The 14,101-nt window shown below is 50.4% G+C and overlaps 2 protein-coding genes across 3 annotated transcripts; one reads left to right on the forward strand and one right to left on the reverse strand.

Moving 5' to 3' along the window:
- Nucleotides 1-148: 148 nt before the first annotated feature.
- On the forward strand, nt 149-9,323 carry RPS4X (ribosomal protein S4 X-linked). Of its 2 annotated transcripts, none has more exons than XM_061598663.1 (7): nt 149-213; nt 2,690-2,767; nt 4,146-4,326; nt 6,240-6,337; nt 7,257-7,428; nt 8,421-8,578; nt 9,151-9,323. In XM_061598663.1, exons 1-7 carry the CDS (start codon nt 211-213, stop codon nt 9,250-9,252), a joined length of 792 nt encoding a protein of 263 aa, XP_061454647.1. In that variant the 5' UTR covers nt 149-210; the 3' UTR covers nt 9,253-9,323. The 2 variants fall into 2 exon arrangements, with proteins under 2 accessions (XP_061454647.1, XP_061454648.1); XM_061598664.1 differs by lacking the exon at nt 149-213 and adding an exon at nt 606-630.
- Nucleotides 9,324-10,487: 1,164 nt separating this feature from the next.
- Nucleotides 10,488-13,683, reverse strand: LOC133371281 (serine/threonine-protein kinase Nek3-like). The gene is made up of 3 exons (XM_061598506.1): nt 12,567-13,683; nt 11,724-11,900; nt 10,488-10,666 (listed from the first exon to the last, which is right to left on the reverse strand). Exons 1-3 carry the CDS (start codon nt 13,681-13,683, stop codon nt 10,488-10,490), a joined length of 1,473 nt encoding a protein of 490 aa, XP_061454490.1.
- Nucleotides 13,684-14,101: the final 418 nt, after the last annotated feature.

Below are 14,101 nucleotides of genomic sequence, written 5' to 3' on the forward strand. Positions count from 1 at the left end.
CCACAGGAATGAAACACAGTCTGCATAAATCCAGTTTATGAACAAATGTACAATAAACACAGCAGGACATGTCCACGTCGTTGCAGAGCGCCGCTGTGCCACAGGGGGCGCTGCCCGCAAGTGCGCTTTGGCCCCGCTAGGGCGCCGTAGATCGGCCCGGATATCCGCCCCGGAGCGGAAGCTGCAGCCTTTTCTCGGCGGAGCGCAGCCATGGTAAGCGCGCGGCCCTGGGGTCTCCTGCCCCGGAATCCTTCGCCATCCGCGGAGACGCCACCAGCGAGGCGCCCCGCTGTGCGGTGGAGAGAAGGGAAGGGCTTTGCTTGGCCCGGTGGCAGCTATATCGGCGGGGGCGCCGCCTGCCTCTGTGCCGGCCGGGGGTCCAGAGCCACGTAGCGCGCGGGGATTCGGGCCGGGCCGCGAGCGCGCGGGCATAAAGCGGCGCTGGGAAGCTAATGCGTGCGGCGGAAGGAGACGGAGCGAGGGCGGAGGGGAGGCGTCTCTCGGTGAAAAGGAAGGGCGGGAGATTCGGAAGAGAAAACGTTGCGCTTCCCAGAGCCCGCAGTGACCCTGCGGAACCCGCTGCCACAAGACCTGGTGATGGCCAAATAGCTGGGATGGCTTTGAAAGGAGGTTAGAAAAAGAGGGGAGGGGGGGAGGGTCTGTTGGGGGCTACTGGTCAGAACCCCTGTGTGGTTCCCATAGGGTCGGAGGCTATGGGGCAAAATGCCAGCTCCTGTGAGGCGGCAGCCGGGAAGGGCGGCTGTCCATGCCCTCTTTGGGGGCTTCCTGAAGGCAATTGGCTGGCTGCTCCTGGGGAAATGGGGTGTTGGGCTGCGTGGGATTCTTTTAGCCTTGGATTGCTGGGGAAATGGCCCTACATCTCCCCCTCCCCATGCTTTCCTATTGCCTGTGGAGGCGGTTGAGATTCCCACATTGGGGGGGGTATTTATTATTTTCATTTATTTTATTAAGCTTATATACTGCCCGACTAGCAAACAGCTCTCTGGGCGGTGAACATAAAACATATACAATAATAAAATTACAGGATCTAATACAACAAGTATATAAAAGTACACCATCTAAAATAAAATTACAACATTTACTCAAATTAACTTAGATTAAAATGCCTCAGAGAAGAGAAAGGTTTTAACCTGGCGCCGAAAGGATAATAGTGTTGGCGCCAGGCGTACCTCCTCGGGGAGACTATTCCACAATTCGGGGGCCACCACTGAGAAGGCCCTAGATCTTGTTACTACCCTCCGGGCCTCCCTATGGGTCGGGACCCGGAGGAGGGCCTTCGTAGTAGACCGTAGTGTACGAGCCGGTTCGTATCGGGAGAGGCGTTCCAGCAGATATCGTGGTCCCGCGCCGTATAAGGCTTTATAGGCTAGTACCAACACTTTGAATCTGGCCCGGAAGCATATTGGAAGCCAGTGCAGGCGAGCCAGCACAGGTGTTATATGCTCAGACCGCTTGGTTCTTGTTAGCAGTCTGGCCGCCGCATTTTGCACTAGCTGTAGCTTCCGAACCATCTTCAGAGGTAGCCCTACATAGAGCGCGTTGCAGTAGTCCAAACGTGAGGTTACCAGAGCATGTACCACTGATGTAAGGTCCTCCTTACTCAGATAGGTACATAGCTGGGCTACCAACCGAAGTTGGTAGAATGCATTCCGTGCCACCGAGGCTACATGAGCCTTGAGTGATAGGGAAGAGTCTAAAACGACTCCCAGACTACGAACCTGCTCCTTTAGGGGGAGTGTAACCCCGTCCAGGACAGGGTATGTATCCACCGTCTGACCAGAGAAACCATCCACCAGCAGCATCTCAGTCTTATCAGGATTGAGTCTCAGCTTGTTCGTTCTCATCCAGTCCATTGTCGCGTCCAGGCAACGGTTCAGCACATCGACCGCCTCACCTGAAGAAGATGAAAAGGAGAAGTAGAGCTGCGTGTCATCAGCGTACTGATGACAACGCACTCCAAAACTCCTGATGACCGCACCCAACGGCTTCATATAGATGTTAAAAAGCATGGGAGACAGAACCGAACCCTGCGGGACCCCATATTGGAGAACCCATGGTGTCGAGCAATGTTCCCCAAGTATTATCTTCTGGAGACGGCCCGCCAAGTAGGAGTGGAACCACTGCCAAACAGTGCCTCCAACACCCAACTCCGCAAGCCTCTCCAGAAGGATACCATGGTCGATGGTATCAAAAGCCGCTGAGAGATCAAGGAGAATCAACAGTTACACTCCCTCTGTCTCTCTCCCGACATAGGTCATCAAACAGGGCGACCAAGGCCGTCTCAGTGCCAAAACCGGGTCTGAAACCCGACTGAAATGGATCTAGATAATCGGTTTCATCCAATAGCGCCTAGTTTTGCAGCGTAAACGTTGCTGGAATATAGTCATGGGCTTTGGAGCCCTAAAAAGGCTATTTGCTCACCACTCCTGAAGAAATGGGGGCTTCCTTTAATGTCTGGGCAGATATCTGAGCTGCCACTCAGTAGATCTGAAGTAGGAGGCGTGTATGCTTTGTGTTTAGATGACGTGTGTCTGGTTTGTAACAGGCATCATTCTAAGTTAATAAAGCCTGGTCCAAGTCACATGGATGTCAACTGAAAGTTGTAGGCGTCGTATACATGTATTTCCAGAGAAAGGCTTAAACGTGGCTCTTTGCCCCTTTTTCATAGGCACGAGGACCCAAGAAGCACCTGAAGCGTGTTGCAGCTCCAAAGCACTGGATGCTGGATAAACTGACAGGAGTCTTTGTAAGTGTATTGTTTGCTTCATTTTAAAACCCTTTTGGAAACAGGGTGTTGAACCCCGCTTTGAAAAGGCCCTGTTCAGACCTGGTGTGGGTACTGAGTTGGTGCTTGCGCTTCTTCCTGGGTTTGTTTTTTCTGCCTTCGTCAGTGGCAGCAGCTGCCCAGGATAGTTCTCTGAACTGGCCAGTGGGCAATTCCCATCTGGCGAACATCAGCACTGAGATGTGATGGGCATGGGCTGCATCCGGTGTTAGTCCTGCGCAGAGTGGAGCCATGGAGATGGAGGGCCTTGACTAACTTGGGCAGAACTTAGGTAGATGCAGCCCTTTTTCTCTTTGGAGTAAATTATGTCTGTGGGGGCTGAAAAGTAGCAAAACAGGAAACTTTGTTGCCCCCAAAGTAAATGTGGAGTGCTCAACTTCCAAGCAAGAGTTGTTCTCCTGGTTTGCCCAGTGGAGCATGTAGTGAATGTTCTGTCTGTCAGCTGTACTGACTTCTGGCTGCTTCTTTCTCAAGGCCACGGGGCTCCATGGCACTCTCTTTTGAGGGATGTACTTGTGTACATGCCTAGTATGTGTTGCAGCTAGAGGAGATGCTTCCACTTGACTTTTACACTCTCCTTGTGGGCTTCTTGCACATTAGAGCCTTCTGTGGAATAGTTGTGTTGACTCTGCCAACAGGATATATAACGAGGGGTGCATTCAGAGCCTTTTGGCCTCTCTGAATGTGTGTTGGTTAGTCAAAGAAGTGAGTGGGGCTGATCATGCAAAATGCTTGGATATGTTATTGGCCATAGAGAAATCCATGCATTGATAGAGCGGGAAGGGATTTGTGGCCAGGCTGAACTGTCCTTTGGCTATAGTGCTTCAGAAGTCCACACTCTTTGCATTGTCTCTTTGGCAACCAGTGTAGGCTGATGTTGGAGGAGGAGCCACAACGACTACATTCTACCTGTACTAAGACGGAATGCCAGTTGCTAGGAATTACAAGTAGGGAGAGTGCTGTTGTGCTGGTCCTACTTTCTGCCTTCCCACAGGCTACTGGTTGGCTCCTGTGAGAACAGGATGCTTGACTAGATGGGCCACTGGCCTGATGCAGCAGGCTCTTCAAATGTTCTTACTTGAGGTCTTGAAATATCAGAATGAAGCAATAAATGAATCATTAGAACTTGAGGAAATCCTTTAGCTTTGGACTACCAGCGTTTGTGTGTGAGGACGTGCCTTGAAGGACCAGAGTAGGGAGATGCATTTTCTGGTTTCTTTAAGGGGGGCCCTTGGGAAGAGGCTTTGTGGCCTCAGTCTGGCTTTGCACAATCCTGGGAGATGATTTTGCTGTCATAGATTGGCTTGTTTGTGACTGTCTGTGGTCTTTGGGGTTTTAGGCACCTCGTCCATCAACAGGACCCCACAAGTTGAGGGAATGCCTCCCTCTCATCATCTTCCTCAGGAACAGGCTCAAATATGCCCTGACTGGTGATGAGGTCAAGAAGATCTGCATGCAGCGGTTTATCAAGATCGATGGCAAAGTCCGTACAGATATCACCTACCCCGCTGGCTTCATGGGTGAGTGTAGATGAATTTTTTGGTACTTGGTGTGGAGAACTATACCTAGATCCTTAAAATGGCAGCAAGATGGATCCCAATACTCATCTCCAAGAATCAGTATTTGGACTTGGGCTTTTTAACTTGTTCATCAGTGATCTGGAGTTTGGAGTGAACAATGAGGTGGCCTGGTTTACTGTTTTTCAAATTGTTTAGGATGGTAGGAAGAAAAAGGGAGCGGGATCTCTCCAAACTGAGTAAATGGGCATTAAAATGGCAAGTGCACTTCCGTGTAAATGTAAGGGATTACACATTGGGACAAAGAAAAATTGTAATTTCACATACATACTTTTGGGGTCCAAACTGGCTCTGACTGTCTAGGAGCGAGATTTTGGGGCTGTGGTGTATTGATCAACGAAAATGTTAACTCAACTATGAAAAGGGATGAATTCCGTGTTAGGGATAAGTAAGGAAATAAAACAGCATTAATATCTGTTGTGCAACTGCACTTGGAATAGTGTGTGTATTCCTCACCTCAAAAAGGATACTGTAGAGCTGCAAAAGGTTCAGAAAGGGGCAATCAAGGACATGGGTCTGGAAGAACTCCCCTGTGAGAAAAGGTTACAACAAGATTTGGGACTTTTTTCTAAACTAAAAAGCTGAGCAAGGGGGCATGATAGAGGTGTATAAAATTATGTGTGGTTTGGACAAAGTGAATGGAAAAGCTTTTCTCCTTCATAATATTGGAAGCTGGAGTCATCCATTGAAGCTGCTGAGGGCTGGAAGGTTCAGGACAGACAGCAGGAAGTACTTCATGCAGCTTATAGTTAAACTGTTGGATTCTCTCCCACAAGATGTGGTGATGGCTCCAACTTGGACAGCGTTAGAAGTGGGGTTAGACAAGTTGATGGAGGATAAGACTATCAGTAGCTACTAGTCAGAGGCTCAGACGCAGTAATGCCTCTGAATGCTGGTTGCTAGGGAGCAGAAGCCAGGAGAGTGTTGATGCCCTCAGGTACTCCTCATAGGCTTCCCTTGGAGGGCACCTGGTTGGCCTCATGTTTTAGTTCGTGTCTTGATGTCTACTGTGTAAGTAAAGCCTCACTTGGTTGTTCAGATTCCCTGCACAATTAGAATCTTAGGAATGAGGATGAGCCCAGTACTTCTGCCCCTCCAAATGTGGGAGAGCTGAGTGTTTGCTTTGGGAAAGTATCTCATCTAGGCTCCACATATGATTTAAAGCACTGGAAAATGAGGATTCTGAATAGCACAGGGAGCCTACACGAGTGTAGAGACCTCCCCACTGCTGACTTCACCCTTCCAATCGAGGGGCCAATCCTCCATGAAGCGGAAATCATGGGAGAATGGGGAGAATGCCCAAATGCAGGACTTTACTCTGATGAATATCCACCTGATGGTAAGAAATCTGTTTCATTGCAGTTAATGGGTGGAAGGTTCAATAAACACTACATAAGGTACTTTACTGTGCTATGCATAATTGTCAGTAGTGTAACTGAGACTTTTAATTGTAATTTTTTATATAAAAAAATAACATCTGAGGATAGTATGTAGCAACGGTCTCTGAAACACCATTTTATTTTGGAGGTGCAGAGGAGTGGCTAAGGATTTTGTCACTGCATAGAGTGGGGGTTGTTGTGGCAGCCATTCAAATTGATCATGAGGGTTCTGCAAAGAGATTCTGGCCTTCAGTGCTCATGGGCAGCCCCTGCTTTTCTACACCTTGTTCTAGACTAGCTTGACAGTTTCAAGGGCCTCTTTGCTTTTGAGATGTGCTCTGCTGAACTTGCCTTCTGATGCTCTGCATTGTCAAAGCCATGAATGGTGCCTGCTTTGCTCTCTGATGCCAGGGATGGGCATTCACAGGCTGGCTGCCTTTTGCTGGCCGATGCTGACTGATACATTCTTCTTGTTAGATGTAATCAGCATTGAGAAGACAGGGGAGCACTTCCGCCTCGTGTATGACACCAAAGGGCGCTTTGCTGTTCATCGAATCACGCCAGAGGAGGCAAAGGCAAGTCCCTTGGCCCACCAGTGCTTGGAGACTGTGAGGCACTGTGGTGCAGCTTGGTCATGGGATGGGACACAGTGCTGTCAGGAGTATTTTCTAAAACTTGGCCTTGTTATGTTGGACCCTTTGGTTTACTGCCTGCCAAATTGAATACATTGCTGAAAACAGAGATGTTCCCTTTGCTTTGGGATGGCTGAGGAGGAGCAGGGCTGAAAGCCTCGTGCAGCAGAGTCTTTGATGTCCTTAGAGTGAGAAAGTATTCCTTTTGTAGCTTTTTGTGCAAGAGGGTCTGGAGAGTTAAATGCTTCTCATGGAATGCAGTTTAGGCAGCACATGGCCTCTGTTCTTTCTGAGGGCCAAGAAAGAGTCTGTGAAGCTTAGTCCTCATCCCTAAAGACAGCAGGAAGGGTGGGATTGTACCTGCTTCCAGAGATGAGGCTGCAGGAAAGCCTTTGGACCTGGACCTGGGCAGAGCACTGGTGAGGTTACTTACACGTGACAGTTTTGGGCATTTCTGGGGTTGCAGTGATATGTGGATACTGTTTAAACGTGCTCCAAAACAGGAAGCTGCCTTATATTGAGTCAGACCATTTGATCGTGAAACCCTTTTGCCTGCCTTGACTCACAGGAGCCTTTCCAAGGACTACTTGGAGAAGCTGGGGCTTAAGCCTGAGACCTTCTGCACACAAGCCATGTGCTCCACCACTAGGCTATAGCTTTCCCCCCCTATGAATCTAGGATTTACAGTCTTGTAAATAATAGGGGCCATTTGGTAGTCTACAGTGGTTGGGGCAATGCTGAACTGACAGTGGGGAAAGGCCACATCTGTTTCTGTCAAGCAGTGATACTGGGTGCCCAGTTGTGGAGTGGGACTCTCTTGTTCAGTCTATGTCTATAACTCTTCCCTTGTTTGTCTTCCCAGTATAAGCTGTGCAAGGTTAGGAAGATCTTTGTGGGCACCAAAGGAATCCCCCACCTTGTCACTCATGATGCCCGGACCATCCGCTACCCAGATCCCCTCATCAAGGTGAATGACACCATCCAGATTGACCTGGAGACAGGCAAGATCACAGACTTCATCAAGTTTGACACAGGTTTGTTTTGCTGCCCACGTATTTCTTTAAACAGAATGTGCGTGAGATCATCAAGCTGAGAGTCACATCTGGTTAGCTGTGTCTCTGAGACCTTTCCCACCATAGTTGGTATCTCACAAGTGTCTTGTTGTGGGGGAAGTCGTGTCTTTGTTGTGGAGTGTCGTGCCATGCCCTCTGTGCCTGCGCCATTGCTGTGGAACCTGAGCGATGGGCAGGAAGTGGCTTTAGCCGAGTACATCTGTGGGGAGGATGCTTGAAGCAAATGGTGCAACTAGGGCTGGATCTTGGGGCTGAGATGTAGGGCCATGCAGCGCCGCACACTCCCAAATGACCACCCAGAGAGTGGCAGGTGATGATGGGGGCGGCAGCAGAAAGGTCCAGCATCCTCACCTGGGCTGGTATGGATATGCTGGGACCCTCCAGGCTGCTGCACTACCTTGTAATTTCTTTTCTTTTTTAAACATCTTGTAAGGGAATGGCCAGGCATGTGCATGACTTATTTTACTTCTATTTGTTAAATATCATTTTCTACAACAAAATTGTGTTTATTCCTATAGGGTCTTTTGAGGGGTTTTTTAAATTAGAGTTAGCATGTGTGTGTTTTGCTTTCATGTATTGGGAATGTGGAAGCAGCTGTAACACATGGCATGGCAGGAAGAAGGGGAGAAGAGAAATGTTAGCTGTGTGTGCATCTCAGTTGAGTTGATGGACATAACATTAGAAGGGCCTGGCTGCTGGATCAGGCCAACGGCCCATCTAGTCCAGCATCTCAGTGGCCATCCAGATGCCATGGGAATGGCTGTCTGAAGTCTCCCACCCTGCCCTGGAAGACCAGTAAGCCCAAGGTCTAAAATTGCCTGGCTGCACCACTGCTTGAAGCACGCTGTTGCCTCTGCGGTTAGTGCTGGCTGGGATTGGCATTTTCATAGGCTAGCAGAATCGTTATGTGCTTGGCAGTTTCTGATCTTTTCCCTTTCATCTTCCCACCACAGGCAACCTGTGCATGGTGACTGGTGGGGCTAACTTGGGTCGTATCGGTGTGATCACCAACCGGGAGAGACATCCCGGCTCGTTTGATGTGGTCCACGTGAAGGATGCCAACAGCAACAGCTTTGCCACCAGGCTGTCCAACATCTTCGTTATTGGCAAGGTAAGAGGGAGCCGGGGTGTGGAGGGGAGGCATGAGCCCTTGGGCTATTCCACGGGGGGCCTTGCCGTAGCCACTGTGGGGGATTCATTGTCAAAACTGAGTGGCATGTTCCCTGCAGAAGTGGCTGCAGCCGGGCAGCCATTTCCAACTTGCTGTGGGGCAGGAATTTGCCCTATTCAGAGAGTCCCTCTGTGCTGAGCTGTGCTTCCAGCTACCTACCTGCTGAAGGGGAGGACTGTGCAAAGTGATGGTTTCTTTTTAAATGAAAGAAATACAGAAAAACCAAGATCATCGAATATAGCTTTTAAAACAACTCTGTAACGGTTAAAGAATCTTGATAAGATCTTATCCCAAAGCAATATATTTTACCACATATTCCTGTAGTCAGTAATAATATATCTGTATGTACATTCTGTCAAGTGTAGTTTTTCTGCATGCTATCATTTAGAGGGTCTTGGCTGGGCCTGTCCCCGGGATGGGACTGGTTTAAATCATACTCTTTTCTGGCAAAAATGGCGGAGTAAGATCTGTGGCTGCAGGGTTTTGATGTCTCCTCTCATTGATTACTCTAGGGTAACAAGCCTTGGATCTCCCTGCCTCGTGGGAAGGGAATCCGCCTCACCATTGCTGAAGAGAGAGACAAGAGGCTGGCAGCCAAACAGAGCAGCGGTTGAGCCCTTGGAAGGCTGGCACAGAGCCCCACCCAGAGTTCCCTCTTTGACAAATAAAACCTTTTCCAAACTTGGTTCCTGGCTTCTCTTTCTCTTAAGCCCCAAGAGATCAGGTGCTGGTTTTGTGGCAGGGCCATCTAGAAGCACCTGGTATCTCTTCCATTAGGAAAGACAGGAGGTGCAGAATAAAGAGAGTGACCCTGGCCTCTACTTCGCAAGGCTTTGAGTCCTCATTGGCACATTAAGGCCAGCCAAGCTGTGCCTTTTTCTATTCCTATTAAAGGCAAAATCGACACAGAAGAAAGTCTGAGCATCTACAGGTTTGGCAAATGTCCCATCACAACATCCTCCTACAGGTTAGTCAACAACTTGCCAGTTACAGTGGGCTCCTGTAGGCTTCCTTGGCAGATAAGGTGTCGTACCAAACTCTGTGCAGGGCTTGTTTGTGTTCCTATCTTGGATGGGGGGTGCAGGATCAGACACTGCTCCAAGGAAGTGTTGCTGTAGTTTCTGCACAGCATGTGGCCCCTGCTCTGACTGTTGCAAAGCTGTGCATCAGTACTTGTAGTGCGTGCTGTGCTGTGCTGTGCCACATTGCAGTGATTGCCCCCTTTTCACACACACCCTTCTTTAGCGCTGCTTGGCCAGGGACACTTTCTGGCAACTGTTTCTGTTTGTCTCTCTGTCTTACTACGAGTAGATAAAAGGTGTTCACACACATACACATTTATTCTGACAACCCCCACAAAGCTTTGTAACTGATGTGATCATTTTATCTCTGCTCTTTCAGTTCATGAAAGAAATTAGAAGAATGCATGCGAGGATATTTAGCTTGAGTGTCTTTCTGGGTGGAAAAAGGGTGGCTATATCAAAGGGGAGTCTGCATTTACTACAGTGGGAAGAATAGGCTATAATCACTAGCACTTCATATATTTCCCACTTCACGAGCCATCACTATGACAGCCCTAGAGGTAGGCTCATAATCCTCTTGCAGATAAGGGAACCAGGTGAAGCTCTAGGCTGTATCAGGAATTGAGGCTAGATCCACTTCTAGTTCCTGGGCTGCACAGCACAGAGGGAGTGGGTTCTGTGAGCCTTTCATTCTCCCTTTGATTTGCAAAAGCCTCTTCAACCTGAACTTTGTGTGGACATGGCTGTGCTGTTCTGGCCAGAGCTGTGGGCAGCCAGTTTGTTTGCAAGAGCCATGCAAGGCAGCTGGATTTGTAGAACAGGATCCTTCAAGCTGTCCTTGTGTTGCATCTCACTTCCCCCTCACTGCTTTCCAGATCCAGGTTTTGGAGCAGGTAGCAAGCCTCAACATGCTCAGAGTCATCTGAACTCAATCTCTGCTCAAATTGGCACTGAGAGTCCTTGGAGGTGAAGCTGTGGTCATCACTTCCGCAAGAGCCTTCGTCACCTGTAAACACCGTTATAGACATTACACTCTCGATTGTTGGCATAAGGGCCTGGCTGCTGACATCTGGACAAAGGGGGCCCATCTAATCTGGCATCCTGTTCTCACAGTGGCTGACCAGATGCCTCTTGAGAGAAGCCCGAAAGAGACACGAGTGCAACAGCAGCACTCTCCCCGGCTGGGATTCCCAGCAATGGACTCAAAGGAAAGCTACCATTCAACCATCTATAGCCTTTCCCTCCATGGTTTTGCCCAATCCTCTGAAAGCTATAAAGCATCAAATGTTGCAGCTTTTCCATATGGGGGAGGTGCTCATTTTGTTTGCCCTTTTCTGAACATTTTATTTTCCATCCCTTTCCTAATGATCCCTAGCGTGGAATTTGCGTTTTTCACAGCTGCTGCACAGAGTAGACATCATCAAGCTATCTTCTATGACCCCAAGGTTCCTTTCCTGGTTAGTCACCATCAGTTCAGACCCCTAATACGTCAAATTAGGAATTTGTTTGACCCCACGTGTATCACTTCACACTTGCCCACCCTGAACTACATTCGCCATTTTACTGTTCATTCACTGAGCTCCTTACACTCCCTTTTTCTTTGGTATTGTCAGCAAACGTGGCTGTTCAGTGGTCATCCCAACTCCAGATCATTTATGACAACAGAACTTGCAAGATGCTGAATGGGTGAGTGGAGTTTGGCACCTGCCTCTTCAGCCTCACATCAGAAAGTGGCAACAGTATATTTAGGGTGTGTGAGAGAGACTACCACAGGGTGAAGCAAGCAGGGGAACTGGGGGGGGATGGGACCATTCTGGGCCCTGTGCAGGGAAGGGATCTGGTGTGACTGGGAATACAGGTGTTGGAGCCACCAGGGCCCGTTTAGATGCACAAGGGTGGGTCAGGAGGAAAAGCCAAGCTTTGGGAATGAGGGCAGAAGCAGAAAGGGAAACCATTAGGAGAACTGAGAGAAATCGCATGAGGCACAGACTGCAGCTTTGGCTGGAGTAGAGCTTGCCTCTTCTTCATCCCAAGCTAAACAGGATTCTCAGTGCGCTTCTCACCCGGGGCTGTTTTGCCTTTGCATTCCTGGGAGCTCTCCAGGTGGGAGAAGGGTTGGCCATCCTGCACCACCTGCATGGCGAGGGCGAGATGGTTCTCGCCTTCCTCCAAGCCCCCGTCCGCCAAGTCCTCAAAGTCATCTGGGTAGTCGTCATTCAGATCCCACTCGTGCTCAGAAGCTGAAGGAGAGGAGGCAGCGGACAGCAAGTCAGATGCTTTCTTGGCACCCCTTTAAATGTGTGAGGTGGGGGTTGGTTGCCACCAGAATGCCCCCCCTCCATACACACAACTCTGGCCCTGACAGAAAACAATAATGTTCCCCAGCAAGGTGGCTGTGCTCCCTGTTTCACACAGCCAGAAATCCCACAGATGAAACTCTCCTTAAGGCCCAGGAGCCCTGCCAGCCTCCCGGCAAACCATAATTAAAATGGTGTTGGGGGGGAGGAGAGCATGCTGGGAAGCGAGAATTCCCTGGCCAAAGAAGGAGGTTGTTCTCAAGGTTAACTGCAGGAGGGCAGGGGTGACTTTGGGGTTGCAGCTGGAGAGAGAAGAGATAAAACTTTCTTTCCCTCCCTGTCTCTGACCTCAAAAGCATCCCTCAATGCATCTGTGGGAGCGAGGAGATGGCGACTTTCACGCCTAATTGCATTAGAGGGACACCTTGGGGGTCAGGGACAGGGAGGGAAGGGTTAACTCTCAGTTATGACTCCCCCCCCCAAAAAAATCACCCTTCCCCCATTGCAATTAGGCTTGGAAAAATCCTTCCATTAGCTTTAGTAGCATGGCTTCTTCCAAGTCTAACTGCATTGTGGGAGAAGCAGGGATGGCTTACACACATCCCTTACCAGTCTCTGTTGAGGTCTCAGTGGTAATGGACACCTCTTCATTCGAGCTGCTGCCAGCGGAGGAGCCAGAACTCGTGTCTTCAAAGTCTGCTGAGTAATGGGAGCCGCTGCTGCAGATGCTGAAGACATCATCACAGTCATGGTGCTCTGGAAGCTGCTGGTGGGCATAAAGTGGGACCAATCCTGGCATCAAGGCTTCACTGCCTGAGCAGCTCTGTAGCCTCTTTTGATGTGGCCCTGGCTGGCTGAGGCTGCTGCCATCTCCATCATCTGGCTGTGCCTTCCACAAGAGCTGGGATTCTGGATGGAGAAGGAAAGGGCTGAGATGGTCCTGGACGTAAGGGAGGGCGAGGATGGTGCTGGCGCAGGGCCTCTCTTCAGGGTCCCTTTGCAAGGTGGCTTGGATCAAGCCATGCAGGGGCACTGAGTAACACGGCGGTATGGGGGCATGATCCCCCTTCACAATCTTCTTAAACAAGCCGAGCAGGCTGAGGGCTTGGAAGGGAGGATGGAGGGCACACATCTCAAAGAGGACACAGCCCAGGGCCCAGATATCCGCCTTGGAGCTGTAGGGCATGTTCTCACAGAGCTCGGGGCTCAGGTAGTAGGGCGTGCCCACAAAGGTACTGGCCAGGTCCGTGGTATCCTCCATAACCTTGGAGATCCCAAAGTCCCCCAGTTTCAGGATCCTGCTTTGAGTCAGGAACACGTTGGAGGCTTTGATGTCTCGGTGCAGGATCTTCCGGGCGTGGATGTACTGGATGGCCATGGCCAGCTGCCCAAACCACCTCATGATGGTGCTCTCAGGGAAGTGGCCGCCTGCCCTGGTCCGGATGTGCTCGTCCAGGGAGCCGCCGTCACAGTAGTCTTGCACAATGAAGACGTGTGCATCGTCCACATCGAAGAAATGGTCGTGGCAGGCCACAACGTGAGGGTGCTGGAGCTGCCTAAGGATGGCCACCTCCCTCAGCACGGCCTCCTTATCCCGCAGCCTCTTGCCCGGGATGGTCTTGACCTTCTTCACAGCAAATAGCTCCTTTGTCACTGTGTTCCTCATCAGGAAGACCTCCGCGCTCGAGCCCTGGCCGATGCTCAGGATCTTCTCGTACTTCTCCATGCTCCGTCTCAGGGCACCATGGCGAGGAACTTCCCCACCCGCCCTCGTGCCTCCTCCCTTCAGGCCGGGACCCTGGAAGAGGGAGGGGAGGAGGGAGGGAGGGAGGGAGGGAGGAGGGTGGGGGCTCAGGGAGGAGGGGCTGTCACCCTGCCTGCATGGCTGTGGGTTTGGGACTGGAGTGAGCCATCAAGCCATGCAAACAGTCTGATGAAGCAACGGCTACCTCACAGGAAGAACTGTGACACCTAAGGGCCCCTACTGTTTTCAGGTGGGGGAGGAGTCAAAGGCTTATGGCAGGGCTGGGAACCAAAGCTGGCCCTCGGGACTCCTCACTGGCCCAACTTTTTAACATCCTTGAGTGCTATTGCCTGGCTGGAGGCTGGCGTACGTCCTTCAACTCAGAAGGTTGTCCAGAAGG

The sequence above is a fragment of the Rhineura floridana genome, chromosome 16 (assembly GCF_030035675.1).
Source record: "Rhineura floridana isolate rRhiFlo1 chromosome 16, rRhiFlo1.hap2, whole genome shotgun sequence".
NCBI classification, from domain to species: Eukaryota; Metazoa; Chordata; class Lepidosauria; order Squamata; family Rhineuridae; genus Rhineura; species Rhineura floridana.

Bases quoted from the DNA above. Each gene is read 5' to 3' on its own strand.
- RPS4X (XM_061598663.1), top strand. The intron at 2,768-4,145 runs GTAAGTGTATTG...TTGGGGTTTTAG, and splicing joins ATAAACTGACAGGAGTCTTT to GCACCTCGTCCATCAACAGG. The intron at 6,338-7,256 runs GCAAGTCCCTTG...TTGTCTTCCCAG, and splicing joins TCACGCCAGAGGAGGCAAAG to TATAAGCTGTGCAAGGTTAG.
- LOC133371281 (XM_061598506.1), bottom strand. From the start codon at position 13,683: ATGGAGAAGTACGAGAAGATCCTGAGCATCGGCCAGGGCTCGAGCGCG. The intron at 11,901-12,566 runs GTAAGGGATGTG...CCTCTCCTTCAG, and splicing joins TGAGACCTCAACAGAGACTG to CTTCTGAGCACGAGTGGGAT. The intron at 10,667-11,723 runs GTGAGAAGCGCA...CGGTGTTTACAG, and splicing joins CAAAGGCAAAACAGCCCCGG to GTGACGAAGGCTCTTGCGGA.